We start from the raw sequence: 16,524 nt of genomic DNA, 5'->3' as shown, positions 1-16,524 counted from the left end.
CTGTAAGATGGGGTGCCTGACCACCCTGCCCAATCTAGGATATTCTAGAAGAGATGTTTTATAGAAGGGCATGGGTTGAGCTTCCATCACAAGGTCTTGGGTGTGTGTTCGGCCATGCCACTCATGAGTTTGGTGGCTTGGGTCTGTCTCCTTTGTAGGAGTCATTCCTACCTGGCCAAGTTGAGGTAGGGCTGGGGACCACATGGCCCTTTCCCTCTCCTCCTGCACACACATATGAGGTGTGATGGATGGGCTTTTTGACTTTTTAGCTCCAGCAAATACAGCCACTCTTCTTCCCACCCACTGCCTCCCTGAAGTGAGAGCCACTGTGTTGCTGCCAAATCACAATGTCAGGGGTTAAACTGTGTCCCTGAAAAAGATATGCCCAAATCCTAACCCCTGGTACCTGTGAATGTAACCTCATTTGGAAATAGTCTTTGCAGATGGAATTAATCTGAGGACCTCAAGATGAGACCCTGCTGGATTTAGCATGGAACTTAAATACAATGGTTGGTTTCCTCATAAGAAAAACGAAGAGATTTGGCACCTAGACACTAGGAAGAAGACCATGTGAAAACAGAAGTAGAGATTAGGATGAAGCAGGCACAAAGCACCAGAAGTTGGAAGAGGTGGAGAAGGAACCCCCTGGAGGCTTCAGAGGGAGCACTGAGTACACCTTGATGGGGGACTTCTGGCCCCAGAACTGTGAGAAAGCACATTTTTCTACTGTTTTACGCCACCAAGGTTGTGGTGACCTGTTGTAGCAGCCGCAGAGAACTAATACACTTGGGTACCCCCAGCTACAGCAAGTGATAAACAACCCGGGTTCTGGAGCCAGATCACTTGGGTTCAAATCGTGGCCTTGAGCAAGTTATTTCACATCTCTGTGCCTCAGTCTCCCCACCTATAAGACAGAAATCAGTAACAGCACCTTCCTCCCAGGGTTATGAAAATTAAATAATCAATAGATATTATTCAGAACTGTGTCTGGTCCAGAGTAAACCCTTGAAGATTAGAATTTTAAAATTATTAATATAATACCCAGACCGCAGAGTCAATGTGGCTTCCCCACTCTGCTCTACCCAAACGATGGTTTTCTTAAATATTCCCATTCTTTCTCTAGGGATGTATGGTTTTATCAGTTCTGGATTTGTCTGAGAACGCTGAGTGTCTATTAATCTTTCCTTCCTGTATTCCTCTGTAAGAGTCCCCTGGCTCAAATACCACTTCTCCCTGCAGCGTCCCAGTTACCCGAGAAGGAAGTGGTCTGTGAAACCTCCCGTCCTCTTGCAGCCCTTTGTCCCTCGCATACCTCAGTCACAAGTGTCGGGCTGTGATTCTTTCTGTACAGTTCCCATCTCGTTAACTCTACTATAAACTGGTTGATTCACCCGAGAGCCTAGCACCTGCCCAAACAGAGGCCATCCTTGGATGTTTGCTGAATGACTAAGTTTATTACTCTTTGTATAAAACAGTACTCCCTTTTAATTGCTTTAAATGTACATCACACAAGTCTCAAAGGTTGCCTCTGTTTGTTGTGGACACATCTGTTCTCACCTTAACCACACTCTTTGTGATTTTCTCATAAACAGCAAGCCTTTCCCACTTCCGCCTTCACCCTTCTTGGCTAAAGAGCTCTGTTCCCTTCTGCTCCCTGCAGGCCCTACCCTGCCCAGCCCCTCCTACCATCCTGAGGAGCTCTGCTCAACATCCCTCTTGACCATGGACACTTTGGAACTTCATGTGCTTGAAACAGGACATAGGTTCTATTGTTCATTTTGATACACCCAGCGTTTCAACTTTGTGTAGAACTTTGTGTGTAGAATTCTCAGCTATGTTCCTATTCCTGTCCTCTACCTGAGCCCCAGGCCCCAGGACAGCTCCACCCTGAAACTCCACTGTTGGAGCTGTTAGCAGCCATGGAGTCTGTCCCACTCATGGGGACCCCATGAACAAGAGAACAAAAGGCTGCTCAGTCCTACACCATCCCCATGATCCACGAGGATCAGACGGTTCTGATCACAGCCACATGCAAGCTTCCACTGACACACAGGTTGTGGCTGCTCATGAGGTGTGCTGGCCGAGAATCAAACCCAGATCTCCCACGTGGAAGCCAAGACTTCTATCACGGAGCCACAAATGCCTCTGTCAATGGCGGCTTGCGTGTTGCTACAAAGCAGAACAGGTTTCAGTGGAGCTTCCAGACTAAGATGGACTGCAAAGAAAGGTCTGGTGATCTACTTGTGAAAGGCGGTCAATAGAAACCCTGTGGATTGTGGCTCCCAGCCCAACAATAGCCAGGCATAGGGGGTGAACATTGACGAAAGGTACATACGCTCCTTAGAACGATCAATCATGGGAGAACAGAAGGACAGTGTTTGCACAGGGAGATAGCTCAGGGGGCAGGAATGCATAGGAAAGGACACAGGGAAGAGGCAACTAAAGGAGCAAGTGGGAGAGAGCTATTATTACATTGTAGGGAATTGCAGTTAATGTCATGAAATAAAATATGTATGAACTGCTGCTATATGGAAAATGAATTTGCTCTGTCAACTTTCACCCAAATCACACACACAAAAAAACTTAGGGATCACCGTAGTCTGATGGGTTTCCACATCCTTCTCTCGGTGCCTACTAGGTACCGGGAACTGGATGACATGCTGGAAGGCAGGGGCAGATGACTCCACCTGTCTTAGCTCTCTAGTGCTGCTATGGGAGCAGACTGCCCTAAGTGGATGGCTTCAGCAAACAGAAATCTGTTGTTTTCAGTTGAGGAGGCTCAAAGTCCCCTAGAGCACCCCAGCACTCTAGGGGAAGGCTCCTTCTGTCAGCTTTGGGAGAAGGTCCTTGGCAGCGTCCATGTGGCTTGGCATCAGTCTTCCCCCATCTTTGCTTCTTAGCTCGCTTGTTTAATCTCCTTCATAACTCAAGAGATTGGACTCAAGACACACTACACTAACCCTGCCTCGTTAATGTTGTTGTTATGTGCCGTTGAGTCGTCTCTGACTCATAGTGACCCCTCCTAGGGTTTCTGAGACAGTATCACTACGGAAGCAGATTGTCCAAAGAAAACCCATTCTCAAATGAGAGTATAAACACTGGCATGAAAAAGAAAAAAAAAAAAATTCACTGCCTTCGAATTGACTCATAGTGACCCCCATTGGGTTTCTGAGGCAATAAATCTTTACAGACATAGATTGTCCCATCTCCCTTCTGGGGAGTGACTGATGGGCTTGAACCACCAACCTTCTGGTTAGCAGCCAAATGCCTTAGGCACTGAGCTACCAGAGGTCCTTTATTAGGGAAGTAACAGGTTATATATTCAGGATCAGGAACAACTCAAGATACCATTCTTCAGGCAGGACAGCCTTAGGCACTGCGCCACCAAAGCTCCTTTTCCATAAGCATAGGTGTTAAGAATTATAACACATATTTTGGGGGGACACAGTTCAATCCATGACCCCACCATGTGGGACGAACTGGGTGTTTTCTAACCTAGAGATCCTTTTCCCCTTAGTGAGGGGGCATGGTTCCCAGGCATCAGATAAACAGGTGAGCTGTTCCCTTCTCAGCAAACGCTGACCCCGTGTCAGCTCTGTCGCACCAGCCCCTCACTCCAACAGCCATATTTCTCTGAGAGCACCATCTCCCCATAGTTCAGGCCATGTTTCCCCCTCTCCCTGCCCACCCTCCATTGAACTGTATCCCCACCAAATGAAAAAGTTCAAGAGACCAAAGGCCTGAGGCGGGTTGAGGGCAGAGCCTGGGAGGGAACAGAAAACATAACTTTTAGAGGCTAGAATATCTGGGGGCTGATTCTTTGGGGGAAGGGGGTGGATAACGTGGAGGGAGATGGTGAATAAGAAAAGGGGAGACTAGGGCTTTGGAGCAGGATGGTCAGGAGGTAGGAGGGGATTCCCAGCCCCAGCCTGGTCTGTCTGGTTCCAGGAACGCTGCTGGCTGTTTCCTGCCCTCAGTGATCTCCTACCCTGTGGCAAGACCCAAAACAAACTAAACCCAGGCAGGACAACAAAGAAGGGCAGGGCTGTGGGGAGCACCTCTAGTAGCAGGAACATGAGCACGCTGGGACAAGTCGTTGCTAGCCTGGCTGTCCCCTCTGGGGCACTGGAGAAGCCTGCTGCATCCGTAGGACTCTGTCTGAACTTGACTTGGCTCCTGTCACCCACAGACACCCGCACCACTGCACTTTCCAACCGAACTTCATCCTTTGCCCGGCATGCACCTCCTCACCTTCCAGGCAACCTGATGGCCTCATTCCCCTGCACGTTTGTGTGGGTGGGTTTTCTGCCTTCTCCCTACTTTTGCTTGTCCAAAACCTTGGGGTGAACTGGAGTACCCCCAGGGGCATCCAGTTCAGAAAAGAAAGAAAACTGCAGATGCCCTTGAAGTTCTCTGGCCTGACACCTGAACTCTCCATGGATACATGGGAAGCTGGAAGGTTTACAGCGGTGCCCAGTGTCAAACGGGTAACTTCAGGTCACTGATAAGTGCTTAGCCTCTGGGCAATTTCCCCCCTCCTAGACCTCCTTACCCCTTACCGGAGCTCTGGTAGTGTAGTGCCTAAGGCACTTGACTGCTAAACAGAAGGGTGGAGGTTCAAACCCACCACCCACTCCTTGGAAGGAAGACTGGGCAATCGACTTCCCTAGAGACACCTCCTTGGAAACCCAAGGAGGGGTTGCTATCAGTCAGAACCGACTCCACAGCAGTGAGCTGGGTTCTTTTTGACTTCCTTACACACTCTTCTTACACGAATCTAATGTGCTCCCTGCTGTGAAGTGGTTTGTAAATAAAGCTCTCTGGCCTGAGGGTGGGGTCTCTGGCCACATTCAGACCTTATGGAGTCACCCATGGCCCAGCGTGCCTGGCCTCTTGCCTAGCTGGGCCCTCCTCACTGCTCCCCTCGCTCATTCTATTGTGTGCCTTTGAGTCAGCTGAGTTAATGCAACACTATAGGACCGAGAAGAGCTCCAAAGGGTTTCCTAGGCTGTAATCTTTAGGTAATCTTTAAAGAAATCAAAAGTCCTCACAACTAGACCAATAGGCAACATCATGATAAATGGGAAAAGATTGAGGTTGTCAAGGATTTCATTTGACTTGGATCCACAATCAACATCCACAGAAGCAGCCATCAAGAAATCAAACTACTTATTGTATCGGGCAAATCTGCTGCAAAAGACCTCTTTAAAGATGTCATCTTGAGCACGTAGATGCACCCAAGCCAAGCCATGGTATTTTTAATCACCTCATATGAATTTGAAAGTTGAACAGCAAATAAAGAATACCGAAGATGCCCTTGAATGATGGTGTTGGCAAAGGATATCGAATAGCCCATGGACTACCGGGAGAACAAACAAAGCTGTCTTGGAAGAAGGACAGCCAGGATAGTCCCTAGAAGATGAGTCCCCAGATGTTGAGTACTCAGGCCGGACCAGTCCCTGGAGAACACCATGCGTTAAACAGGAAGGCCTTCAATGAGATGGATCGACATGGCAGCTGCAACAACGGGCTTAAGCACAGCAACTATTGTGAGGACGGAGCAGGACCGGACAGTGTGTTGTTCTGCTGCACACGGGGTCACTACAAGTCAGAAGGGACTCGCACAAAACAACAATTGTTATGGGAGCAGACTGCCGGGTCTTTTGTCCTGAGGAGGGAGAAGTGGCTGGTGGGTTCAAACCGCAGACCTTTTGCTTAGCAGCTGAGCACTTAACCACTGCACCACCAGGGCTCCTTCACAATTCACCACTCCCAGCCCTTGCCCCTCTCTCCAGCAACCCCAGCCTATACTACTCACCCCAGTATGTGATTGGTGAGGAGGTCTGTCAGGGTGTGGCAGGTGGAAGTGGCTTCTAGGGAGGGTCTCTGTCCCCAACTTACTGTCTGTGCTATCAGAATCCCTCCAGCCCACTCTCACAGCCCCTAGATCCTTCAACTCAAGGTCTCCCTCTTCCTCCTGGAGCCTTGGCCCACTACCCCATCACCCTTCACCCCAACACCCACCAGCCGGCTCCTCTCCAGTGGCCCTTCCCCACTCTGGGGACTCAGAAAGTCTGTCCTGCCTGAGGGATCCCACAATCCACTTCCCACATAAAAGGCCATGATGAGGCTCCACAAGAACCCCAAGGCCTGTGTGTGCCCCCTCAGGTCTTTGCCCATTTTTAACTAGGGAGCTTTCTTAGGGTGCCTGTTCATCTCCCCAGGTCTAGGGAGGAAATGTGTGGAAGTCCAAGGACTTCCTCCCTGCAGGAGGCCGGCAGCCCAGGCAATGCCTCCCCGTATAAGGTGGAAAGACCTGTCCCCTGGACCGAAGCAGCCCACCGAAAACCACCTGCTCAGGTGAAGAAAAGGCCCTTTTTCCTGCGGGGGAGGGGGGGGGCAGACAGCACAGGACTTCACGTGGACTTCACCCACACCTCAGGCCATGCCCCTTCTGCATTCACAGGGTGACCCTGCTAGCACTCACAAAGGCAGGATGAAGTCACAGCACCCAGCCTTTTGGCCGCCCCTTGCATCCAGTGAGGGAGGGAGAAAGGGATGGTGAGAGAAGGGAGACCGGCCACCTGCTGCCCAGCCAGGGAGTAGGGAGCAGCGGGGCCTCACTCACCCAGTGTCTCCGCAGCAGAGGTGGGTGCCCAGAGCTGGAGAGCCAGCAGCAGGGCACAGCCAGCCAGCATCTCCCAGGGAGACGGGCCCCTGAGGGTTGGGTCTTCGCTTCTCAGGAAGGACCAAGGAGTGAGAGCCTCCAAGACAGCTGTGCTAAAAAGGACACGGAGCGGAGACCTTTGCCTTGAGGGAGGAAGGCGTCTGGCCCAGGATGGGGGTGTGGTGATGGGGATGGGTGGGTGGCGTAGGGGTGACCAGAGAGAGTTGGCCAAAGGGCAGCTGGTCAACCCTCCTCCCTTCTTACTGCCAAAGAGCTGCGTGTCCTGAGCCAGGGTCTCTCCGGCAAAGCCATAGTCACAGAGTGGGGCAGGGCCAGAGGGAGGGACAAGAGGTTGGAGGTGTGAGAGTCAGATGGTTGCCAAGAGGCTGGGGCCACAAGATGCCAGGAAGAGGCTGCCCATGGAGGGAGGGGTGAGGGAACTCTGGCCAGGGGCAGCCAGCAGCAGGCACAGCGAAGACCCCTAGTGGTACCTGCAGCCAAGCCCCTCAAGGCCCTTTGTTCTTCAGCCCTTCTCCTCTTCTCCACCTCAGGTTCATCTTCCTCATCTCCAGTCCCCTCCCTCAGGCCCTAGCCCCTAGCCCTCCTCCTGGGTGGGCCCCATTCACAGCTGAGGCTTTATGGTCCTAGTCTCCAGCCCTGGCCAGAGTCAGAGGGGAGGAGAGGTCACCGCCTGTGCCTCCCCTGACCAAGGCAAAGGTCCCAGAGCCTGTCCAAAACCCCCACCCAAACAACATCATCTGTCAGCCAAGGCTCAAATGAATTCAGAGGTCAGACTGGCTTCCCGCAGTATTAGGAACACAAGGGCCCAAGCCCCCAGGCACAGTTAGGCCAGTGTGTGGATGTGTATTTGGGACCAGGCTTTGGGAGGTTAAAGAAAGGTCTTTGGAGAGGCCAGCTTCACACATCCATTCAACTGTCAGGTGACTCAGGCAGACCCAGCCGGGGCCACCACATCTCCCTGACCCAACTCTCAAAGCCCCAGCCCCAAGCTCCCAATGTTGAAGAAGGACACAGGTGACAGGTCCGTTCAGAACTGCATCTGCTGCTGGCCCTAGCCCCATCCACTCCCTAACAAAACGAAACCCCCTGTCCTCGTGTTCATTTCCACTACAGTCACGGCCCATGGGTGGTGGGCGGATGACACACAGCAGAGTATATACACAGCAATTTCTTTGACAATAAATACTATATTGTGTTTGCATCAGAGAATTGGCGACTCACTGACTTCCTGTCCCCAAACCAGATCTTCCTGGGTAAAGGAGGTTGAGGGCTTCTGGGCTCAAAGGTTACTGTAGGGATGGGGTGCACTCAGGGAGAGGACGAAGGAGGGGAGTAGGGAGTGGCTGGGAAGAAGGAGGTGAGGCAGGAAAGGAGGAGAGGAAGCTTTAGGGGAAAGAGGAAGGAGGGGGTTGAGGACCCTACCTCAGGGCTGGACCTTGAGGAAACCCCCCCACCCCCACCCCCACCCATGATTGAGGGGACTCAGCTCAGTGAGAAGATCTTGGGAGTGAGAGGGAGGGGTGGATCCCCAGAATGAGGGGATCAGGGCCTGGGGAGTGCCACCCCTAAGAAGCAGAGGGTATCTATTCCTAGCTAAGGACAGGGGTGTGGGTGAAGGAGGGAGGAGTTAAGACTGAGGAACAGTGATGGGGGCAGGAAGGATTTAGGGCTGAGGATACAAGGATGGGGAAAGGGGAAAATAAGGGAACTGGAGATGTAGGGTTAGCGTTGGGGGGAGTGATTTAAGGGATGGGCCAGGATGGGGAGAAGATTTAGGAAAGGGGGCAAGGAGCACAGGAGTGAGTTATATGAGAAGCAGGTACCTGGGTGGAATGGAACTACTGGCTGGCTGCAAGCGTGGGGTGAGGAACAGGCAGTAGGGGAAATAGGGGTTCCTGCAAAGGGAAAATAGGAACTAAGGCCTGAGAGCAGGGGAGGAATGTGGGAGGGGGAGCAGGAGGCAATATGAGCAGCAGGACTGCGACAGGAGGCTGCGCTGGACCGAGTCCTTCTGATTTTCACAATGAGCACCTAGAGTATCAGGCCAAGTGTGTCGTACAGGTGATGAAACCAAGGTTCAGAGAAATTAACTGACTTGCCCAAGGTCCCACAGTGGAAGAGTCTGGATTTGAAGCGGGTCTTGAGGGAGGTTCAGTACAGCTGGGAGGAGGAGGCCCAAAAGGCAATCTAATTTTGCCCAAGGACTCCAGGAGCCCTGTACAAGTCTTGAGATGGGCACAGTGCCCAGTTAGTTCCCTCTTGCTGTCCCGGGGCAGGGCGGAGGGATGGTGAAGACACCTCTGCGGGGCTCAAATGGAGGAGAAGGCCACCTCAGGCCTTTGGATCTGCACCTGGGAGAGCATGTGTGAAAGACGAGTGAGATCAAGCAGGTGGCCACCCCTACTTGGGTCGGATGGGAGGTCACTGGCTCCTGGTCCTGACCCAGCCCCCAGGCCCTGGGGCGGGGGCGGGGACGGGGATCTGGAACTGGAATTGAGAGAGTTCTGTAGTATCCTCGGCTCTTGCCCCCCTCACCGTCACATTGGTGTCCACATTCTCCAAGACTATCTGGAAGTTTTCGTCCTTGACTTGAAAGGAATGGAAGAGAGGGGGAAGAAGTAGTGAGGGAGGCGGGGTCTCAAGGGGTTCCTGGGTCCTGTTCTGCCCTGCGGGGGTCGCCCGTGCAGGAGAGGCGCAGGGAAAAGGCTGTAGAGACGCCCTTGCACGGGGTAGCTGTCCTTCCTGGGCTAGAAAGGCTGCATGCTCATTCCCCAGAAGGAAGTCTCACCTGTTCCGTCATGTTCGAAGCCCAAATTTGAAAAAGTCCCTACGACTTCCTCATTCCAGAAGTCTGCCCATTTTCCGTCCTGGGACTCGGACCTGGTCGGAGCGCAGCGTGATCAGGTCAGGGTCGCGGGACCGGGAGCCTGGCGCCTCCCACCCTCCAAGTCTGGGTCCTCCACGTTCTCACCCGAGGCGGGAGCCACGCCTACTCCGGGAGCGCGCGGCGAGGCAGCCCAGCCCAAGCACCAGCAGAAGCAGCAGCACCGCGGCGCCCGCCAGGCCCCCGACCAGCGCCCTCCAGTGGATGGCCACCTCGCAGCGCGGGCCCGAGAACCAGTGCGTGTCGGAGGAGAAGCAGCTGGGCAGGGGAGCGGGGGGTAATCACAGTCACAGACGGTCACACCACTCGGGCCCTGGTCCAGTCTCGCATGGACCCCTCCGGTGCCAGAGGGTGGGCCACAGCTCCACTCTAACGCTAGAGGGCGAGGGAGGAGGGAGAGCGGGCGGAATGGGCGGGGCCTCTATGGCGGGGCCTAAGTGGGCGGGGCTTACGCTTCCGGGCCTGGCCTCACCGGCAAGTAGGACCGCTCCTTTCCAGAATGCACTGGCCTTGGTTGCAATTGATGGCGCCGTCCAGGCCCGATGTGCAATTGGTGACGCAGCGGAGCTGCTTCCCCTCAACCAAGGGGAAGTAGAAATCCTCGTAGCCCTTGGCAACGGCCCGGCGGCAGATGCCTGGGGGGTTTACATAGGGGGTTGTGGAGAGAGAGACCAAGACCTTACCCTGTCTACTTAGGGCCTTGTTATACTGACTCTGAAAATGGATCAGAAAGACTACATTTCCAAGGGTGGTGTGCTGTGGGGTAGACGCGGGAATTAGGATAGGGGAGTCAGGTCCAGCCTCTTCTCACCTTCCCTGCTAGTCTTCGCTGTGAAGCTGCTAAAAAGATCAGAGGCTGCCCTGGGTCACATCACTGCCTTTCTACAACATCTCTGCCGCCTCCCCAGGGAACCTCAGTGGGCACATGCCCCTGGTGGGAAGTGTGATGGCCTCGTGGGGCCACTCAACGCGTTGCCACACACTCACCTTCCGGAGTCAGTTCAGTCCTGCTGCTATTGTTCATCTTGACCGAGTCAGGCTTAAAACAGAGAGCTGAGAGGACACAGTTACAAGCGCAGAGGGAATGCAGGGGAGAGACAGAGGTGAGGCCAGGAACTCAGGGCAGGTTCAGAGGGCTCTGTCCATAGGACATGGGGGGGACCACCGGGAGAACCCCTGACTACAGGTAGTAATCGGGTTCCCAACCACCCTGGAAACAGGGAACCTAACTGTCAGGGGGTCTCTTCCTCAGTGCCTAAGGCCTGGTGAGCCCCTCCCCAGCCCCACCCTTGACCCAGCTGGGTAAGCAAGCCCCTTCTCTCCACTGGCCTGGGGTACCACATGCTGGCACCTAAGCCCACATTGCCCCCCTTGTCTGAGCTAGAGCAGGCTGGGTAGTGGCTCTGAGACTGGGCCCTTTGCCGGCCCCAGGTGGTTCTGCTCACTGTGGTTGTCACTGCAGTCGGTTCCCTCCTTGCTGGCGTTCTGGAGCTCCTCCTTGAGTTCCGTCTTCACCTTCTCATACTCACTGTCCAGCTGGGGACTGAAGGGCAGCTCCAGCAGGACCAGATAGTCCACCACAATGCTGCCATTTCTGAGGATGTTGGTGAGGGAGCCTTAGAGAGTGCTCAGGCCTGCAGGTAGGTCCTTGGAAGGGCACCTCCGGGACCAGCCACAAATGCACAGGGTGGTGCAGAGGCAATGAGTTGGGATACGACATGAATCCTTCTCCGAGGGGCTGCTAACGCCCTAGACTTTGTCAGGCCAGGAAGGCTGGGGCAGGAATGATTTACTTCCTTTTTGCATTGCATCAAGCATCACCAAACCAGGGTTCTGTGCCTCCCTCCTGTTGACTCTCTCAGCAGACGAGTGCCAGCCAGAGAGGGACCAAGTCAACAGTCTGGGCACCAGGGTTCCCACCAGTCCTCAGGTACCACTCTAACCTCTCTGCATGTCCCCCCATCTAATTTCTCTCTTTCCAATATGCTTAAAGAAAGGGAGTGGCAACCCGCCTTAGAAATGACCCCAGGAAATTACTCCAAAGATCCCCCATGGAGCGGTTCACTTATGACTCTCTCCATCTTTCTCTTTATGAAATCTGGTGACTCCAAAAGCAGAGGATGGATTTCCTGGCCTGTCTTTGCACCCTCTCCCCACCGTCACCACCACCACCCCATCACACCTCCACCACATCCCCAAGAAGGGTCTCCTACCTCAGGGTCAGGATCTCCACACCCTGGAAGCCCTTCACATTTTGGTAAATCTTCTGGATCTGAAATGCCAAGGATTCCCTAGGCTCACGTCTGAACCTCCATACCCGAGGGCATCCAGTGGCCCAAGCTTAGCACCAGGGGAGGACCTAGGCCTTAAGTCAACCTCCATCCCCACCTCACCTGATTCTGGAAGGTTGTGCTGAAATCCCTATAGGCCTGGGATGTGTTGTCATTGAGGTCAGGGGAGAACTCTTGGTCCACAGATACCTCCATGCCCACTTCAACATCCACAGTGTCTGCACACAACATGCCCAGCTCTGGTCACTTCCCCATCTACTCCTATCTGACTTCAGCCCCCAGCCAGACGGTCCTCCCTCTGCCCTCTCCAAGTTTGCTGAGGACTGACTGAACAGCAGGAGGCAAACAAGAATTCTGGCATGTCTTGTCCTGAGATGAGGGAGAATGAAGTCAGAATGCCCTCTGTGGTGGGTAGAATGATTGCCACAGAGATGTCTAGGCCCTAATCCCTGGAACCTGAGAATATGTTATGTTATAAACAAGGGAGAATCAAGGTTGCAGATGGAAGTGAGAGTGCTAGTCCACTAACCTCATATAAGAAAATTACCCTGGATTACCTAAATGGGCCCAATGTAAACACCAGGGTCTTTAAAAGTGAAAGAGGAAGACAGACAAGGTCAGCGTCAGTCAGAAATAAAAAAGGTCTAACTATGGAAAAAAGGCACAGAGAGATGCTAGCTTTGAAGACTGAGAGAGAGAGTCTTGAGACAAGGAATACAGGCAGCTTCTAGAAGCTGGAAAGGGGAAGAAAATGGTCATCAAGTCAATTCTAACTCATGGTGCCCACACGTGTTACAGAGTAGAACTGATCCATAGTGTTTTCTTAGCTGTAATCTTGCAGATTGCTGCTTTAAGCAGATCACCAGGTCTTTCATGGTGCCACTTTCATGGTCACACATGCCATCTGGGGATCAATTCTTCCCTAAAGCCAGCCCTGTCAACACCCTGATTTTAGCCCAGTGAGACCCATGTTGGACTTCTACAGAACTGTAAGATGATAGATTGTATTGTTTAAGCTGGTTACTTTTTTGTGATTTGTTACAGCAGCAATGGGAATGAATGCATTCCCCACGCGGGACAGACCAGAAGGAGATCCCAGGAAGAGTTAAGGTTCTAGCCAACTGCTGGAGATGTGAGCATAGAGAGGAGGCATGTTATGGGGTAGGGGAGGAGGTGGGCTACAAGGCAATGAAGGACTGGGGTTGGGTTGAACAAAATGCCATGGATGCCTGCAGGCCAGCCAGAGACTGGGCCCAAAGAGAGTCAATGGGGCTTCTGGGAGAGAGTGCAGAGGGTGGGGCAACTCACCTAGAGCCACCTGTTCCTTGGGGAACTCACAGATGTAGCCATGGAAAGTGCTGGGGCACACACACTTGAGGCCATCCCATTTGCCCCCATTCTGGCACATGATGTCCTCAAGCTGACAGTGGTCACCAGAGAATCCCAAGGGGCAGAGGCACTGACCTTGGTCCCAGGTCCCACCATTGTCACAGGAGCCTAGACAGCACCAAACGAACAGCAAGTTCAGGGTGATGTCTGGCCTTCATGGTGCAGGAATTTAGCAGGGGAAGGAGGGTACGGAACAGGAAAGAAGAAGGTCCAACCTGGGGTGGTGGTCAACCTTGACTGTGTAGTTTTCTGAGTAGTGGTCGAAGTTGTCATGTGTGATGTACGGGTGGAGGGAGTCTGGGTGGTAGTCATTGATGTCTCTGAAGGCTTGGTGATGGTCGGAGTGGAACTTGTCAATTTGCTTGAAGTCATCATATCCGTTGGAAGGCTGGTGCTTGGCTTTGCAGTGAGTGGAAGGTTAGTGATGCCAGGAATGCGTGGGGTAGTTACAGAGTTGCTGCTCATCCAGGTCCCAGTAGTGGTCCTTGTGTTGATAGAACTAGGAGGCCTACTGGTGGGGTAAGCCTCAAGAGGCATGGAAGTAGAAATGCCTATATGTGTAGGAAGGAGAGTTCTCACACTGGTGGAACTAGGAGATGAGTCCACGTCAGGAGTAGAGGGAAACGTTGACAATGTACATGGAGTAGTGGGAGACGCAGAGACTACAGTAATTGGTATAGATTCTGGACATGGTGTTGTAGAATAAACAACATAAATGGGGGTTGTTTTAGTAAGAGTACTTGTGAGAGAGGAGATTGCTGAAGATGTTCTTGTAGTTACAAATGGAGAGAGAGTAGGAAAAGTTGTGACAACAGAAGACACTGTATTTTCTGTACTGGAAATATGAGAGGAGGAAATAAAAGAGCTAGTGGTATCAGTAAGCGTTGTAATTGTATTGGGAGGAGATACGGAAGAGGACATTGCTAATGTGGATATTGAGAAAGAAGTGATGTTGTTAAAAGATGTAGTTACTGCATCTGTAGAAGTAATGCCTACAGAAACAGTTTCTGTTGTACCAGTGGTAGGCATCAGAGAGGTGATGAGTGTAGGAGGGGTTGCTGTGGTCAGGCTGGTACTAAGAGATGACACAGGCACATTAGTTGATGTCCCCTTGTTGTCAGTGGTCATGAGAGATGAAATGGTTGCTGGTGTGGTTGTGCTCTGTGTGAAAATGGTGTTTGTAGAAGTGATACTTGATGTCTTCTGTGTGGTTGTCAGAGTGGGAATTGTTATAAAGTCTGTAGTAATGGTGATGGCTGTTTCTGAAGATGGGTGGGTTGTAGGAGTGGGTGTCGTGGACGTGGTGGTTGTTGATGTGTCGGTGGAAGTGATCAGAGAGGTAATTTCCATAGTGGCCCTGGTGGAAGTAGTACTTGGAGATTTAGAGCCTGTTGTCAGAGATTTAGGTGTAGATATGGCATCAGTGGTGAGGAGTGTGGTACTGATATAGGGCATTGGGGTAGTGTTTGTGGTTTTACTACTGACTGGGTCTGTACTTGAGAAGATTGAAGAAGACAGGATAGTGGTGGATGACGTGAATGTATCAGTGGTTGTGGGAACAGGGTTGCTGGCTGTTGTAGAATGAACTGTACTCGTGGGTCTGATTGATGAAGTCACTGGGGATGTAGAAGAAACTTCTGTAGTGACAGTGTGTGTGGTTGGGAGAGTGGGAGTTGTTACAAAAGCTGTGGTACTGGTGCTGGCTGTTTCTGAAGTTGGAAGAGTGGTAGGAGTGGGTGTGGTGGAGGTGGTGGTTATGGATGTGTCAGTGGAAGTGATTAGAGACGTAATTTCGGTGGTAGCACTGATTACAGTAGTACTTGGAGATTCAGAGCCTGTTGTCAGAGATGTAGGTATAAATCGGTCATCAATGGTGAGGACTTTGGCCCTGTTGGAGTGTGTTGGGGTAGTGTCTGTGGTTTTATTTCTGACTGTTTCTATACTTGGGAAGGTTGAAGAAGACAGCATAGGTGTGGATGATGTGAATGTACCAATGGTCGTGGGAACAGGGGTGCTGGCTGTTGTAGAATGAACTGTACTCGTGGGAGTGATTGATGAAGTGAGTGGAGACGTAGAAGAAACTTCTGTAGTGACAGTGTGTGTAGTTGTGAGAGTGGGAGTTGTTAGAAAATCTGTGGTACTGGTGCTGGCTGTTTCTGAAGTCAGGAGAGTTGGAGGGGCGGATGTGGTGGAAGTGGTGGTTATGGATGTGTCAGTGGAAGTGATCAGAGAGGTGATATCCGTGGTGGCACTGGTTGCAGTAGTACTTGGAGATTCAGAGCCTGTTGTCAGAGATGTTGGTGTAGATCTGGCATCAGTGGTGAGGAGTGTGGTACTGATTGAGGGTATTGGGGTAGTGTTTGTGGTTTTACTGCTGACTGTTTCTATACTTGAAAAGGTTGAAGAAGACAGCATAGGTGTGGATGATGTGAATGTATACATGGTCATGGGAACAGGGGTGCTGGCTGTTGTGGAATGAACTGTACTCGTGAGAGTGATTGATGAAGTGACTGGGGAGGTAGAAGAAACTTCTGTAGTGATGGTGTGTGTGGTTGTGAGAGTGGGAGTTGTTAGAAAACCTGTGGTACTGGTGCTGGCTGTTTCTGTAGTTGAGAGAGTTGGAGGAATGGGTGTGGAGGAGGTGGTGGTTATGGATGTGTCAGTGGAAGTGATCAGAGAAGTGATATCCATGGTGGCACTGGTGGCAGTAGTACTTGGAGATTCAAAGTCTGTTGTGAGAGATGTAGGTGTAGATCTGGCATCAGTGGTGAGGAATGTGGTACTAATGGAGGGCATTGGGGTAGTGTTTGTGGTTTTACTGCTGAATGTTCCTATACTTGAGAAGGCTGAAGAAGACAGCATAGGTGTGGATGATGTTAATGTTTCCGTGGTCGTGGGAACAGGGGTGCTGGCTGTTGTAGAATGAACTGTACTCGTGGGAGTGATTGATGAAGTGACTGGGGACGTAGAAGAAACTTCTGGAGTGACAGTGTGTGTGGTTGTGAGAGTGGGAGTTGTTAGAATACCTGTGGTACTGGTGCTGGCTGTTTCTGAAGTTGGGAGTGTTGGGGAAATGGGTGTGGTTGAGTTGGTGGTTATGGATGTGTCAGTGGAAGTGATCAGAGACGCAATTTCAGTGGTGGCACTGGTTGCAGTAGTACTTGGAGATTCAGAGCCTGTTGTCAGAGATGTAGGTGTCGATCTGGCATCAGTGGTGAGGAGTGTGGTACTAATGGAGGGCATTGGGGTAGTGTTTGTTGTTTTACTGCTGA

General features: G+C 51.9%; 1 protein-coding gene across 1 annotated transcript; it reads right to left on the bottom strand.

The window, feature by feature from the left end:
* Positions 1-8,997: 8,997 nt before the first annotated feature.
* MUC3A (mucin 3A, cell surface associated) lies at positions 8,998-14,380 on the bottom strand. Its single transcript, XM_042782970.1, has 11 exons — positions 13,465-14,380; positions 13,172-13,360; positions 11,966-12,081; positions 11,786-11,844; positions 11,018-11,166; positions 10,560-10,625; positions 10,045-10,207; positions 9,660-9,830; positions 9,477-9,568; positions 9,224-9,276; positions 8,998-9,039 (listed from the first exon to the last, which is right to left on the bottom strand). The coding sequence occupies exons 1-11, from the start codon at positions 14,378-14,380 to the stop codon at positions 8,998-9,000; spliced, it is 2,016 nt and encodes a 671-aa protein (XP_042638904.1).
* Between the last annotated feature and the right edge of the window lie 2,144 nt (positions 14,381-16,524).

This window comes from Orycteropus afer, unplaced genomic scaffold (assembly GCF_000298275.1).
Source record: "Orycteropus afer afer isolate SDZICR_OR568_19922 unplaced genomic scaffold, OryAfe1.0 scaffold00542, whole genome shotgun sequence".
Taxonomy (NCBI): Eukaryota; Metazoa; Chordata; class Mammalia; order Tubulidentata; family Orycteropodidae; genus Orycteropus; species Orycteropus afer.
Note: the sequence above shows the minus strand (reverse complement) of the source record. Positions and strands in the feature narration are given on the sequence as shown.

Excerpts from the sequence above, each read along its gene's own strand:
- MUC3A (XM_042782970.1), bottom strand. The coding sequence starts at position 14,380 with ATGACCACTGACAACAAGGGGACATCAACTAATGTGCCTGTGTCATCT. Across the intron at positions 9,831-10,044 it reads AGGAGCGGTCCTACTTGCCG|CTGCTTCTCCTCCGACACGC; the intron begins GTGAGGCCAGGC and ends TCCCCTGCCCAG. Across the intron at positions 9,277-9,476 it reads CTTCGAACATGACGGAACAG|TCAAGGACGAAAACTTCCAG; the intron begins GTGAGACTTCCT and ends ATTCCTTTCAAG.